This window comes from Nuphar pumila, chromosome 10, assembly GCF_984573655.1.
Source record: "Nuphar pumila chromosome 10, dmNupPumi1.hap1.1, whole genome shotgun sequence".
In the NCBI taxonomy this organism is placed as follows: Eukaryota; Viridiplantae; Streptophyta; class Magnoliopsida; order Nymphaeales; family Nymphaeaceae; genus Nuphar; species Nuphar pumila.
In genome coordinates this window covers 112,925,437-112,942,267 of record NC_143258.1, presented here as the reverse complement: position 1 = coordinate 112,942,267, position 16,831 = coordinate 112,925,437, and the positions used below count along the sequence as shown (strand labels likewise).

The window sequence follows — 16,831 nt, the reverse complement described above, 5'->3', positions numbered from 1 at the left end:
ATTCACGACACAGCAGGGAATCACGTCTAAAATCAAACACCCAAATAGATTTTAAGGAGAACTCGGCACCCAGATTCACGACCCACGATAATCATGCGCATGCAGAAGCATAGAAATCACGACAGCTGCTCCCATATAAATCACGACAGCCAGAAACCTTCATTTGTTTTTTTTTTCGAGCAACCCAAAAAAAACTTGTCATATCCAGATCTTAATGACACACAATCATCGTGTCACAGATCTGTCATCAGGAAAAAAAAAGAAGAGCAGCACACCTGTTTCCAACCCTTTCAGTTTTATTTGGTTTTTTTTTCGTCGGTGAAGATCGATCACGCTCCCGAGATCTACAGCTCTGATACCATGTAGAAGATCTGAAAATAAATACAGAAACCAAGGCAGAGAGAGAGACGGTTGTATAGAAAAATAGAACTCGTCACATTAGATTAGGGCTAATCTCTATATTAAATAGAGAGAGTCCAAAGAAAGAAATTACACTCAAGTCCCTCATTAAACATTCAAATTCAAATAACCTCTAGTTTAGAAAAAACTTTTAACTAAAAACCTCTTAGTCTCAACAAACACCATTATACCCACTTTTACTGAAAAATACATGCATACAACATTGTTTCAACGTATATTTATATGCATCTAATCAGTCTATAGCATGAGTCATCGATGGGAATCGATATTCATCAAAAGAAACCTCTAAATAAATATTTTTACCACTAATAAAAAATCCGTTTTAGCATGTACAGAATTGTATTTCATTGGAAGATGAAAAAAATCAAGAATACAAGGAAGATCTATGAATCATCCTCCATGTATTTTTTGAGAAAAACATCCATATAAACACTTTTTACATGGATTTCCATCAAAATATTGCATGAAAATCCAATTTATAATCAAGTTCTCACTTTTTTCAAGAGAGGAAACTCATGCCTTAGATGTAGATCACCCAAAAACAGTGGTGAAAGCTCAAAAACATGGATGGATGGAGAAAAATTGATCTTTTCCTCCTCTTCTTTCTCTCTCCTCTTTCTCTTTGCCTTTCTTTTTTTCTTTTTCTTTTTTGATGTTTAAATAGGCCAAGAGGGGGTGATGCCCTCCCCTTATTCAGCCCTTTCTAGATGGGCTGGAGATGGGGAGTTTCCTCTTTTGAGGATTTTCTCACCCTCCCTTTCCAAAATTTTCTAAATTCTCAAATTTGACTTTTTCCCAAAGTTTCCAATTTTCTTTAAAAGCCTTTCGAAAGCATGTACAAGGATTCCTTTAAGAAGTCCAAATCATCCATATAATTACGAATTCGGAATTAATAAAATTAATTAATTATTTAATATTAAATGATTAATAATTATTTAACAACAACAACAACGCCTTTATCCCAAAACAATTGGGGTCGGCGATATGAACCAAACAAGAAAATCATTCTGGGTCTTCCACATGAATCCTTCTCCTCCAATCATTTCTATCCAATGTCATGTCCTCGGTGAGGTTCAAAGCATTCATATCCTTTCCTATCATCTCCATCCAAGTCTTCCTAGGCCTACCCCAACCTTTTTCAACTAATATATTTTCTCATTTATCCATCCTTCTAACTGGAGCATCATTAGGCCTTCGCCGAATATGTCCAAACCACCATAAACAATTCTCTCTCATCTTATTTTCAATGGATGCAATGCCTACCTTCTTACGTATCTCCTCGTTCCGAATCTTATCTTTTATTGTATTTCCACACATACATCTAAGCATACGCATCTCAGCTACACTCATTTTTTTAATATGATGTCTCTTGGCAGCCCAACATTCCGTACCATATAATTATTTAAAAGTTTTCAAAAATAGCTAAATTAACTAGGGAAATTTCTTAACCTTATTTAACTCCAAATTAAAGCTCCTAAATGAATTTAAAGATATAAAAACGTTAGGCATGGATTTGGATCTGGATCCGGATCCAATATTCAAATCTATCTCCAAAAAATCTAAATAAATTTTGGACTGGACCAAATCCAGATTAACATGGGTATTGGATAGAGTCCAGATCCATATCAATTTGAATCAAATCCATCGGATCTAGTTCGATCCAAATCCGGATCTGAACCGACAAAGTGCTCTTTTTTTGGAAAAATGTGATTTTCGGGCCAACCGGAACTAAAATTCGAAAAAGTAACATACTGTTGCGCTCGGTATTTCGAGACGCATCCAACGACATATTACACGAATATAAAATTCTGAAATTCGCCCGAAAATAACCCGAATTTTGCTTGATATTAAAGGTCGAAACTAAAACTCTTTCTTGCGCTTCGATTGGCTCGTCTCGACCTTGTCGATAAGACTTGGGTCAAGCCCAAATTCAAAAACATCAGTCTAATATCAAGGTTCAAACGATTTTTCTCTCATAGCCAAATTTTTGAAAAATCATAAAATGACAGTGTAAAATTTCGTGATATTACAGCAGCTCATATATCATCTTTGAAATGTTCAAGATGGGTACATAATGTTGGCAATAATTATTAGTTCATAGAAGCAACAAGTTACTACACAATTTCAGATCAATATAAGTGACTACTGTTACCCAAAATTTTAACCCAAATTTTTGAGAATTTTTTTTTTTAAAGCGGAAACAACTAATAATTCCAGGGTTAAGCATTTCAGAACGATACAAGAAGGTAAAAGCAAACCACACCATTTATTTTTATTTCAATAATAATAGAATCTAACATCAGAGTTTTCACATTATGAGTCTCAAAACAAAGATTCCAATCTGAAAGAATGCAGGACCGCCAGGGAACAAGTAGATATAAGGGAAGACCTAACAATGGAAGAAAAACCAGTGGAGATATTGGAACGAAGCGAGCGAGTCTTGAGATCAAAGACCATTCCTCTCGTCAAGGTGAGATGGCAACACCATGGCATTGATGAAAACACGTGGGAACCGGAGGCTAATATGCGGGAGAAGTACCCCAAGCTTTTCGAGTAAGCACCTACAGGTAAATTTCGAGGACGAAATTCTTTTTAGGAGGAAAGGATGTAATAACCGCAAAATTTTTATACAGTACATAGAAATTATATTTATATATATATATATATATATTTTTATAATTAACGTGATTTGGGCCTAGGATCCGTTACCCGGATCCAAAAAGAAAAAATATATATAGGTATTAAAGTATTTATATAATAAAAATACTAAATAAATAAATAACTAATATTTATTGTTATAAAATTGTCAAATCCACCATTGGACCCAAGTGGATCCAACCCATGGATCCACTGTTTCACGCGACCCGGGTCCACGTTTTTAAACCATCCGAATCCAAATCGCGACCGGATCCAGCATCGCTGGTCGCGGTTCGGACCTGGACCCGGCCCACACCCTGTAAAACGAAAATAGGTGAGGGTTAAAAAGGGGGCAACCCGATAAGGGTTGCCCGATAAACATAACCCTCCCCCGATAAATCTCACGTTAGGGTTCTTTTGAACCCTAACACGCTGAGAGTGAGAGAGATGGGGGAGCACAGCGCAGGGGGGGGTCCTTCCTTTTCGGGAGGCCACCCTCCTACAAATGCGGACTCCCGAACCCCTCTTCCTCCCACTCTCTCTCTATCTCTTTTCCCTCTCTCACTCTCATCTGCCTCTCTATCGTTCGAATCGCCTCCGAGCTCCGGCCCGCAGCTCGAAGCCTTGCGAGGAGAAGTTGACCTCTCCAGTGGTGGTGTTGTCCAGGCCGACCGACCTCCTCTCGTGGCTGCCGCAACATCTTCGTCGAAAAATGGTAGGATTTTGTACCTCTTCTTGCTAGGTTTAGATTGATGTCTGGTGGTGATTGGGTCAGTGATGGGGGAAAGAACTCGGATGTTGCATGCTTTGATACTTTAGATGGGGTTCTTGCCTAACCCTAAACCAGAAATCCCAAATTAAATCGATTTTGGGAGGGGGGGGGGTCTTGCCAAACCCTAACCCGACAATACCTAATCCCATCGATTTGGGGGTTTTTGTTGTTGTAACGGGAAACCCTAGATTTGGGGATTTCTGATTTTGTATCTGTTTCCTTTAACTGTACATAAGCATGTTTAGGTGAATATTGTTAGCAGTATATGTCTAAATGCCGTTAGGTGAAAACAGCATATTGGTGTTAAATCCCTAATTATCCGATTTTGTGTCTGCTTCATTGTGCAGTACTTAAGCATGTTTAGGTGATTTACTATTTGCCGTATGTGTCAAATTCCTTTAGGTGAACGCAGCATGTTTATGCCAAATCCCTGTTATCTAATTTGGTGCATGTTTCGATAAGTAGTACATAGCATGTTGGTGTAACCTCCTGTTAGTTTTGATTCCTTCCGCTGCATGTTTGCAATAACTGACACTTAGTCTCTGTATGTTATTATGTTTTTTTTTATTCCTGTGAAAGTCACAAAAATAGAAATTTGCGTCGTTGGGGTTTCATTGGAAAATTCTTCTGCAAGTAGGTATTAAGACAAAAATTCTGGACTAAGTGTTTGCAGCAGAATACTTCCGATGAAGTCCACTAACAGAAATTTATGTTTTGCATTTTACCTTAATTATGAAAATGTATGTATTTAGCATCCATGCATCTGTGGTTCTATATCTTCAATTCATATCAGCTTAAGATTGTAATTCTTTTCCTTTTTAATCCATAACTGAAACGGTCTGCAACACTTGAAATATTATAAAGGACAGATTTTTTTCTTTTATTGCTACTATCTATGGAATCACAATCTGCATATTTCGATGAGCCTCCCCTAGAGTCTTCTTTTTATAAAGACATGCCTGAGTAGACAGGTTTGCTTTTTCTTTCACATTGTATCCGCTATGCTGACTAGCTACACCCGTTTGGTTGCATAGTTGTTGCACCTATCATTTCAACCATTACGGTGCCTACACAACATAATACTAGTGTAATAGGGTTACTTCGATGTTATTTTATACCATGACCAGTGGGTGAAAAATCGTTTCTGGTTATATGTTACTTCATGCCCAACACAGAGTAAATGTTTTCTGTTATATTCTATTTCATAAACCGCACATATATATGTTTTTTGTTGTATATTACCGCACTTACATGTTCAGATTATGCCCTATTTGATTGTACCTGGTATTGCACGAAAACATATATGTAGTTGCTGAATAAGTACAGTAATAAAATTATCTCATCCGCTGCTCATTCTTTAGCTATTATTGGATATTGCGTACTTTTGTATCAGTATGTTGTTCTATTAAAAGCAATGACAATTGGAGAGTTGGCACTCAAGATAGTGGCTGGAACGTCTTACTGACAGAAATTATTAGGAGTTAAGTTTAAGGGTTGTGAGGTTGCTTGTTTTAGGCTCAATGATAGTTTTCAATCCTTAAGATAAATCCTTGATCTCTTTATGTAGAAAATGAGTGAGACATATCAAAGAGATGTTATGTATTGACATTGTGTATTGCATGTACTCAGATTATGTAAATTTATTTTCCTTGGTGCATTGCGAATTGAAAGGAAATAATATAGTGGTAACCTAAATGGGTAAATGATTAAGTTAGTCATGGTTATCCCCTCCTGCTAGGGGGTTGTTTGGGAAACCTTGCCCAATGGGCGATACGGGTTAAGTACCTAATGTAGGTACGTGGTCTGGTTCAATTATATTGGTAATAAAATTAAATATTAACTTTTGTGCTTGACTGGTTTAAAGGCACCGGAGCACTCTAAGTGGGTTTATGCAAACAATATGGAAAATGATTGGGTTGGGTTATACACCTTGGTAAAATGACTAAGGTTGAGAATCTACTACTATGGTTGTAGAAGGTTTGGGAAAAATGCCCCTACACCCTGAAAGGTTAACTAAATGAAAAGATTTACCCACTCAGATTCGGGCTTACCTTGGAGAGGGTAGGTGGTACAAAACTCCGGGGACATAATTATTAGTTTCGAGCTAAAGTGACTCGTTGGTCCTCAGTCCTCGGAGTTGGGGGACCCGGACTACCAATATGTCCTAGGTGGTAGTTTTTTGTTCTTCTGCAGAAGTTAGATGCATCCTGTTTGGTTTTGGCCTTTGGGAGTTTCCCTCGGTCACTGGCCGCTCCCTTGGGATTTAAGTCACAGTTAGAATGTTCGGGTTAATGAAACAACTTTGAATAATATACCCCCGAACGTTCTCTTCTGTGATGGTTGTCTCGGCCCGGGTGTACCCGCGGGATAAGAAAAGATAAATATCAATTAGAACATGTTAGGTATCACAGCGAGTGGAGTTACTAGGGAGACATGTTTATATTCTTCCAGCATGTTCTGAGCTTGTGATGAAATGACATCCTGCAATGTGTAGATATGAGATAATCAAATTCATATTGGGATTTCTACATGAATGTTATGCATGACTGTGATTGTTGTTGTAGAATATGCTTTAATTGCTTAATGCCTTACTTGCTTAATTGGTGTCTTTGCATCAAATGCTTTAATTGCTTAATTATAACTGTTGCATAATCTGTTTGCTTGCCTAGATATATGTCTGTTATTGCTGCTACATAGTCTTCTTTGTGCGATTCTTAATAGGCTGAAAATTCACACACGACAACCACATCACATACTAGATTCATGACATACCTGCATTAAGAGTACAGTTTTTCCTACTTAGACGTGGTAGTCTAATTCCTATAATTTTTATCATTTTCAGGTAAAGAGTAGTTCTATGAGCGACGCGGAATGAGGCGCTGACCAAGACTTGATCTACTTGTTCCCTGGCGGTCCTGCTTTCTTTCAGATTGAAATCTTTGTTTTGAGACTCATAATGTGAAAACTCTGATGTTGGATTCTATTATTATTGAAATAAAAATAAATGGTGTGATTTGCTTTTACCTTCCTGTATCGTTCTGAAATGCTTAACCCTGGAATTATTAGTTGTTTTCGCTTTAAAAAAAACCTCAAAAATCTGGGTTAAAATTTCGGGGCGTTACAGTTATCCCCATGTGAAAGTATTAGTCTATTCTTCGTATATATGACCGTACTATCCTCTAAAAATGGTATGTTTTTGCAAATGCTTAGAAATATGTCAAAATTCTCTGCATAACTAAAATTATCAATTCTGGACTTATTTAAAACCATTTTACCCCTTGCATACAAAAATCTGTGAACCTATTGACATTCGCGCAAATATCTTGCAAACCTCCAAAATCAAAATAAGGATATTCGCATGATATTTGCATGGACCTACTGACATTTGCACTAATATTTTGTGAATCTTGGAAAGATTAAAATCAAACTAAGGAGATTCGCATGATATGTGCACGGACCTATGGACATTGGCACAAATATCTTGCGAACCTCGAAAAAATTAAAATCAAACTAAGGAGATTCACATGACATGTGCGTGAACCTATTGACATTTGCACAAATACCTTGCAAGCCTCAAAAAGAATAAAATCAAACTAAGGAGATTCGCATGATATGTGTGTGAACCTACTAACATTCGCAGAAATATCTTGCCAACCTCCGAAAGATTAAAACCAACTAAGGAGATTTGTATATATGTGTGTGGACCTACCGACAATCGCACAAATATCTTGCGAACCTTCGAAAGATTAAAATCAAGCAACAGAGATTCGTAAAATACTTGTGAAAATCTGGTGACATTCGCACAAAATACTTGTGAATCTTTGAATGATTAAAAACAAGATTCATAAAATACTTCTGCAGATCTGCTAACACTCGCACAAAATACTTGCGAACCTCCAAGAAGATTAGCATAAAAGAGATTTGAACAAATATTTTGTGAATATCCTTATTTTGAGATTTTAATTATTTCGGAGGTTCAAAAGATATTTGTGCAAATGCTAGCAGTTCTGTGCACATATCATACAAATCTTCATAGTTTGATTTCAATCTTTTGGAGGTTTGCAAGATATTTTTGCAAATGTCAATAGTTCGTACACATATCATGCAAATCTCCTTTGTTTGATTCTAATCTTTCGAAGGTTTACAAGATATTTGTGTGAATGTCAACAAGTTTGCACACATATCATGTGAATCTCCTTATTTTGATTTTAATCTTTCAAAGGTTTGGAAGATATTTGTGTAAATGTAAACAGATTTGTGCACATATCATGTGAATTTCCTTAGTTTGATTTTAATCTTTTAGAGGTTCATATGTGCAAATGTCGGCAGGTTCGCAAACATACCATGTGATTTTCTTAGTTTCATTTTAATCTTCCGGAGGTTCACAAGATATTTGTGTGAATGTCAACAGGTCAATGAAAATATCATATGAATCTCGTTAATTTATTCTAGAGGTTCGTAAGGCATTTGCAGGAATGTCATTAAGCCCACTCACGTATCATGTGAATCGCCTTAGTTTGATTTTAATCTTTCAGAGGTTCGCAAGATAATTGTGTGAATGTCAACAGATTCACACACATTTATCAAGTGATTCTTCTTAGTTTGGGATTTTAATATTTTGAAGGTTTTCAAGATATTTGTGTGAATGTTAGCAGGTCCACACACATATCATGTGAATCTCCTTAGTTTGCGATTTTAATCTTTCAAAGGTTCGCAAGATATTTTTGCGAATGTCAGCAGGTTCGCAAATTTCTTTATGTGATGGGTAAAATGGTCCTAAATAAGTCAAAAATCAGTGATTTTGGTTAAGTGGGGAATTTTGACATATTTTCAAGCATTTGTGAAAACACACCATTTTTAGAAGACACTAGAGTTATTTTCCATTGTATGTATGTATATATGTATAGTATGTCTTCAAATATATATTTATCCATTTACTTTTTGTACAGGATTATTTTGATCCTTTTTCTTTCCTTTGAGCACTTCTTTTATGTATATAGGCTTTATTTCTTTTATTTTTAAATTTTGACCGTACAGATGTGATCTACATGCTTGATTTTATGGAGATCAGCTCTTGGAGCGTTTAATTTCAATACACGATTAGGTTTTTGTTGGGATTGAAAAATCAATGGCCCAAAATCTTCATAATTTTTTTAGGCTCCAAATAACAATTTTTTTATTAAAAAATGATCAAAGTGTTGTTTCCTAGTAAATCGGCCATGTCGAACACATCTATGGAGACAAAATTGCGGAAAAAATAAAACACCACAAAACCCGAAGGAACCCATTTAGCATGTTTCACACTTTCCTCTCTCCCCTCGTCACAGTTGGTAGAACATCACACCAAGATAACATATACATCCATTATCAACTTACAACAATCAAAACAGGCCAAAGATCAAATTTTATGTTAATCAAATAGCAGGGCATATTAAGAAACCAATCAGAAATGAATTGGAAATCCATGTATGAGATTGATTTTTAAATATCCTCGTACCAGCTGGAAGAACTGCAAGGCTGCCATCAATCATGTGACAGAATAATCGGCACTTTGTACAAGCATAGTTCCACACAGTTTTGTGCCTCTCTAGATGATCAGGAGTGAGATTTAATACCACCGCCACCTGGTTGCTTGTCAAAAAAAAATAATACAGCTGAATGATAAAATTGATTTTTTAGGAGGTGTGTGTGTGTGTGTGTGTGTGTGTGTGTGTGTGTGTGTGTGTGTGTGTGTGTGTGTGTGTGGCTCAAATCAGTCATCACCTACAGAGGGATGGAAGTACTTATTCGGGATCTCCAACTGGTAGCTGCTCACCTCCACAACTGAAACCTAAGCATAAATGCATCAAAGCAAGACTAAGATATAAAAAGTATTAAGTAGAAAAAGGGTGCTGTTTATCATCAATGGCTGGTGAACGAACCGAACAGAGGGCATTCAAGCTCAGCTCGTTCTTGTGGCAAGTTGAGGCAAGCTCAAGCTCATGATGAGCCCAAGTTAAACAAGTCGAGCTCGATCTGACTCATTTACAAAATAATTATATTTTTAAAATTGAAAATAGTAGAATTTTGAATGTAAACCTACTAACCAAGCTCAAACTGGCTCATTTACAAAGTAAATACAATGTTTCAAAGTGGTAGGAAATAGGATTTGAACTCTAAACTTATTGCCTGCAAGCCAAACACTTCAACCTTCTACACTTTTTGATATACAATATATCAAAAATATATTTTTAACTAGTTAACGAGCCTATACAAGCTTAGTCGAGCCAAACACTCTTTCTTCACGTTGGACTTGCCGAGCCAAAAATGTTCAACTTGCCTACTTCACAATTTCAAACAAGCTCTTTACGAGCTCAACACAAGCTGAACCAGAAGTGGCTCACCTAGTTTCCCAGCCTAATCATCACATTACAACACACAATTACCAGGTGAATTAGGTAAGCTATACCTAAAACCAAAGATCATGCATTAAATATTACCTATGTTACTTGAGACTTCTGGAGGGCCCACATGTCAATGTTTGACATTTGGACGCCGACACCGACACTTCATGGACACTTCATTTTTCAGCATAGAAGGGTCCAAGAAAAACTGGACACTCTGTGTTGTGTATCGGAAACTTTTGAGCATCTTAGACATGAAGTATTTGATGCCACTTTGTGTCAACCTTGTTTAAACCCTATATTCTCTCCATATATTTTATTGGGTCTTAACTCCATGAAAATGAGTAGGCACGCCCTTTTAGAAAGAGCTCTCTCTCTCTCTCTGTTGTGAATGTTAAAATATATACATATATATACACACGTGTATATATATGTATACATATACTATTCTATGTATTTATATGAAAATACCCGATAGGGGTATTTTGGTCTTTTCGTATGTGCCTTTTAGGATCCTAGTTTTTTCTTTTTTCTTTTTTCTTTTTTCTTTTTTCTTTTTTCTTTTTTCTTTTTTCTTTTTTCTTTTTTCTTTTTTCTTTTTTCTTTTTTCTTTTTTCTTTTTTCTTTTTTCTTTTTTCTTTTTTCTTTTTTCTTTTTTCTTTTTTCTTTTTTCTTTTTTCTTTTTTCTTTTTTCTTTTTTCTTTTTTTTCTTTTTTCTTTTTTCTTTTTTCTTTTTTCTTTTTTTTATTTTTTCATTTTTAATTTTTTAATTTTTCTTTCTTTTGGGACCATTGGGGCCCCACTTAGTGAGACGTTGGGGTCCCCAACGTTCACTAAAGGGAGCCCCAATGCCCCCCTTTTATGCTTTCTCTCTTGTATAAATAGGGGTCTCCCCCTCTCTCATTTGTAAGGAGTTCTCTCCTCTATTTCTTCTTGAATAATATTCTTTTGTTTTTCGGCTTTCGTTTCATTGTGGGTTTTATGTGATTTGCACAGTAAGTGCTTGTGTTACTTGGTTCATTATTGAACCATTTCTTATTTCTGCATATCTCATTACAGTGAAGGAGTCAAGGTAGTTGGTAAAAGGACTTGTTGTTACCACAGTCGAGCACCACTCAGTCCCATTTAAGGACTCTCCTTTTTCACAATTTTGATGAATTGTGTGGTGTCACATACAGGCAAGAGAGAACTGATGATGTCTCATTCTTTTTTCTTTTGAAATAGTTTTTTAGTTTTTACTTAATTACCTCTCTCTCTTGACCTATATATAAATATAAAAACATATAAATATATATAGTCATGTCCACATATCTAGTATTTCAAAATCTACCGTGTCTGATTCATACCCATGTCAGTGTCCAAGTAACATAAAATATCACACAACAGTCATCAGGCATGAACTTAAAATTTTCAACAAATTAGTCATACAAACCAAAATCTAGAGCATCAAATTCTTCATGTCTAAAGATTAAGGTAAACATGCAAAACTAAAATTACCTGAAATTGGGACTCTCTAGATTCTAGATATTTTAAAGCAGCCTTTGAAAGTGGGTTTCCAATATTTCCTCCCACAAACGTCTTGATGCCTGAATGCTGAAGCAACTGTACACAGGAAAAAGCCAAAATGACTTCCAAATTAAGGCTTATCAACAGCAACAAGTCATTGTTATAGGCCTTTGGTTTAGCAAAAACTACCATTCAGGAAACCCATCACGCATCTAGTTGACAAAACCAAAAATAGCGAGGAACTATTTTAGTAAAAACACTTCCAAATAGAAATAAAGTCAACTACCAAGAGTTGGAAGTAAACATTATTTTTTTTACTGCAAATCAAATATTAAACTGGATAGATTTTGCAAATATAGGTTAGAGAGGAAATAGACAAGATGAGCCAAGGGCGTAAATTATTATCTGTTCTTTTATTTATTATCGGTTTTCTAGTTCCGCATTCTACATGTATGTTTGAACTATGTGAGCAACATTCCGATGGCTCATTCTTGTTGGGTGGGTTTTGTAAATATATGTCCCATAACTTTTTATTGGTCTGCAATTTCTTTTCTCAGAATTTGTGTTTGTCAAATCAGACTGCCATATTATATGCATCTAGTGAACTATGCAAAAATGGCACGAACAAAGTTAGGAAAATAAGACATCTCTGAGTCTATTTATAGTAAGGCTAAGAAATTGCATAGGTCAATTTCTTGAAAAGAAAATAGAAAAAAAAATAATAATACTTTTGACCTTCCAATAATTGCTAAAGTAAAAGCAGAAGCTAGCCTCTTTGAAGCTGACCTATCGGCAACTTTATTCAATAACTCCATCCTCATCACTCATGGGTGCAGTGCGTTACCCTCAAAATGGAAAAGGTGCATACAACTCTCACAGAGAAGTGAAATTCATGCATGTGGCCTTAATGTATGACCCTGTGGCTAAGCTTGTCAACAATGTATCTGTCCAGGTAATCTCCATATCGGCACCCACCATTTGCAAGGGCAACCATATCCAAGACTGGATTTGGAAAAGGCCCACATTAATAACACAAGATTTAGACTGTTCTTCAAAAAGAAAAGCTAGACCAACTAAAATGATCTAGAAGGTGTCCAACTGGACTCAAATCCAGATTTTCACAATGTGAAAATGTTAAAGTTCTTTTGTCAGTCCCAGATCCAACTCAAACATGCTACACATAATAACTTTTTCCCTTGATGAACAAATTTGACTGGTATTCCGCAATCTGAAGTAGCTATATCTTTCCAAAATTCTACTACTTTCTAAGTCATAATGCCCATAAAATTACACTTTTATATCCCAATTAAAACCTAAAAGAAGCATGTCAAGTCACCACCACCATCATCATCATCAAGGCTTATCTCAACTATATGGGGTCGGCTTTGTGAGACCTGTTTCTCCATTCTTTCTTATCTAGATTTACATCTCAAGACACTATTATGATACTCCTAAGCATCTTATATTTATTTCTAATTTTGTCTTCCCCTGTCACTCCATACATTGGCCTTGACATTCGCATCTTAGCTATCTCTTGTTAGTTGCTCAACACAGTGCCATATAAGAGATTTGGTGTCATCATTGTGATTTTTTTTTTACTCTGAGAAACAGCCCCAGGCACAGAGACCTAGTCACGCTGGCTCAGCCTACCGTACTTATGGTCAATGTCCTGTCAGCGTAAAACTCCAAGGGCCTAGCCCTCAACCCCAAGGAGTTGCCAAGCTTTGGCTTACGCAGGGGGTGACGCCCATGGGATTTGAACCTAGACTGCCTGTCAAGCAGCCTAGGCCACATCCCACTACGCCAAACCCCTTGGGTCCGGTTTCATTGTGATATTATAAAAGCATCTTTTTAAATTTAAAGGCACTCACTTATCATGTAGCACTCCACTCACTTCATCCAGCTGACACACATTCTACTTGTGATATGTTCAGCAAACCCACTGTCTTATTGTATAATAGAACCCAGAATATCCAAAATTATTTGCATTGTTTTGTTAAAAGAAACATGGTATATATGTCATTTAATTATTAAAGAAATATAGGACATAAAAAGGATGTATTGTATGAAATCATTAAGGTAATAGAATAATTAAGTAAAGATCATAGAAAAAGAGATGAGAGATCAAGACAAATTCCTTCATATGAAATCATTAATGTAATAGAATAATAGGATAATTTATAGTAAGCGAAATCAGTAAACATAGCAGAACAAATGATAATAGCACACAAACACAAAAAAAAAGAGCCACTAATCATATACCTGACCAGCATAAGTAGTCACAGTGGATTTTCCATTAGTTCCAGACACAGCTAAAACAGTAGTCTCCTTGTGCAAAACCTCTGCTGCAAAGTCCAACTCAGACATTACTTCCCTTCCCTGCAAATGCATTATCAACAATAAAAATTCCCTTGCGGAACTTTTTCCCCAAAAATAGTTGTATAAAATATCTGAAAACTTAAAATGATAAATAGTACTTGGCATGAAAAAAAAAGCCTAAATGACAGAGGAAAATTCACAAATAATTAAACATATAGCAAATATCTTCAGCACACACAAAATCATACAGATTGTAACAAAGTTGCTAAGCCATAGCTCTCAAGTGGAACCCCAGGAGAGACCACCACTCTATCTACATCCTTTAAGAAGTCTGAAGTACAAGGCCCTAATATTGTTCGCAAGTCTGCATGTTTTTCAAATAAAGGATCAACCTGAAACAATAAATTCCTTCTATTGTAAACAAGAAGAGTTTTAAAATAAAAATTCAAGCAGCTATTGGCCATACTTCCAGCGGAACCAAATTCTCGTTTTTATCGATAGCAAGGACAGATGCACCTCTTGCAAGAGCAAGTTGAGCAGCTGCTTTTCCAGAAACACCTAGTCCCAGTATCTGCAAAAAAAAACATGAAATGCCATAAACACATTAAAATCGTAGTCAAGATATTTTCATGCATTTAGGCAGTAAAAATGGAAAAAATGACAAAACAAGCTCAAAAACAAGTTTTTTAGTCTTACACTAGCATAGTGGTTTTGTTAGAAGAAGAGGGCAAGTTAATTGTGGCCCAATTACTTCGTTTTTCCCAAAGGACCCAAACTATTTGTTGCTCATCAATTTTAAACTGAATTTACCCACAAAAAAGCAAAGAACCATTTAGCTTTAGTTCCTTGTCCCAATAATTGCTTGCCATTTTTTAATGACAAGCAATTCAATTTTCAATTTTGAATTACTTAGTTTTGCTCATATATTATTTAACATCACTTGTCACTTTTAATTTTTTAATACACTTAATGACAAGTAATTTTACTTTTTGTTTTTTTTTAAGTTACTATACACAGTGGCAAGTAATTTAATTTTTAAGTTTTAATTTTTAAGTTTTAATTTTTAATTTGTGAATTACTTGCAAATTTTAAATTTTTTAAGTCACTTTTCCTTTTCAAATTTTTTACCTTTGAAAACACGACTTTTTTTATTTAACATGGAACCACCTACTATGGTTTGGTGTCCTGTTTTGGATCCAGAGGTGTCACATTGACCATGGACTTGAGTCGGTGTCTACAGCATAAAACTCCATGAGTACTCCCCCCTTGCCCACCAGGGATTCCTTTCCATTTGGCTTTAGCCACACAGCAAAGGACGTGCACCCTGGTATCAAACTTTCGACCACCTTCAACTTGAAAGCCTTAAGCCGACCCATCTAGAAAAGTATGTGGAGCCCTGTGGGAAAAACACTTGTCATTTAATGTCAAGCAATTTAATTTTTAGCTTTTGAATTCTTGTTTTTTGATAAATCGCTTGTCATTCATTGAACAGTAATTTAACTTTTATTTTTAAAATTATTTGACTTTTTAAAATTTTAAATCAGTTCATGATTTTAATTTTTTAGTTTTCATTAATAGAAATTTTTAATTCATAATATTTAAATTACTTACTATTTTAAATATTTTAATTTCTTTTATTTTTACTTTTTAACTTTTTAAATCAGTTTTCCTTTTTTTGATAAGCAAATCACCTTTTTTTTAATACATAATTCAAATTTTTTGAATAATTTGATATTTTGTAATATTTTGAGTCAGTTGCCACTTTTAAGTTTTTAATAGTTGAAGTCCAATGCTAGTCAATGACAACTAATTCATTTTTTGTCTTTGAATTACTTACCTTTTTGTCATATCTTAATTCACTTTCAATTCAATGACAAGCAATTAAATTTTTGATATTTTAATTACTTGTTATTCTATTAGTATGTCAAATCACTTGTCATCTACTGCTTAGTACAACAATTTTTTTTAAAATTATTCACCTATTTTTAATATTTCAAACAACTTGCTAGTTTCCACTTTTAATTTTTTAATATTTACCATGTTAAAACCATTTATTTTTTATTTTTGAATTATTTGTCCCTTACATAAATTTTCTAAATGACTTGTCATTTTATTTTAAATTTCTTAACTCACTTATCATTTTCTATCTTTTTATTTTTTAGATTAGTTGTTTAATGGTGAATATCTTCATTTCTAATTTGACATCAAAATCAAAGAATAAATTAGTGATTAAATCAATGCTAGTAAAGTGTGTGTGTGTGTATAAGACCCGAGAGAATATAAAGAACTTGTTCTTTATATTACTTTATTCTATATCATGCCTTTTTCAATTTCAATAGCATAGCAAGAATAATTAACATGGAGCAAAAGCATGAAAATCATATATAAATGGGAAAAAATGCAAAAGGAAAAAAAACATGGATATGTGGTACCGATTTCATGTCCAAGTTGCAACTTCAAATCAGAAATGTACCAAGCTGTTTCCATTTATATATTGATGAGTTCCCAAAAACCAAAAGATAACAAAATATAAATGCCACTAATCTTAGGATTTTGAAGAACAATATATACCAATAGTTTGCTACTATAACTAACCTATGGAGAAAAATGACAACAGCTATGCAAACCATGAGAAATCCCCAAAATTGTATTGCACAACATGCATGACAAGAAACACTTGTGGTGCAAGCTATTCCCAACAAAAGAAGAAGAAAAGAAAATCATAAATAGCATAATAGTTGGCTGTGTTTATGGAGGCCTCAACATTGAGGCATTTACTATAAAACAAAAAAAA

General features: G+C 34.9%; 1 protein-coding gene across 1 annotated transcript in view; it reads right to left on the bottom strand.

Moving 5' to 3' along the window:
• The window catches only part of LOC149827958 (uncharacterized), a 107,090-nt gene that overhangs the window by 80,570 nt on the left and 9,689 nt on the right, over window positions 1–16,831 (bottom strand). The window contains exons 3-8 of the mRNA XM_090019749.1: window positions 14,504–14,608; window positions 14,286–14,429; window positions 13,981–14,097; window positions 11,710–11,814; window positions 9,597–9,659; window positions 9,327–9,453 (exon numbers count right to left, since the gene is read on the bottom strand). Coding sequence (XP_089875875.1) covers window positions 9,327–9,453; window positions 9,597–9,659; window positions 11,710–11,814; window positions 13,981–14,097; window positions 14,286–14,429; window positions 14,504–14,608 — 661 coding nt within the window. The remainder of the gene's footprint in view (window positions 1–9,326; window positions 9,454–9,596; window positions 9,660–11,709; window positions 11,815–13,980; window positions 14,098–14,285; window positions 14,430–14,503; window positions 14,609–16,831) is intronic.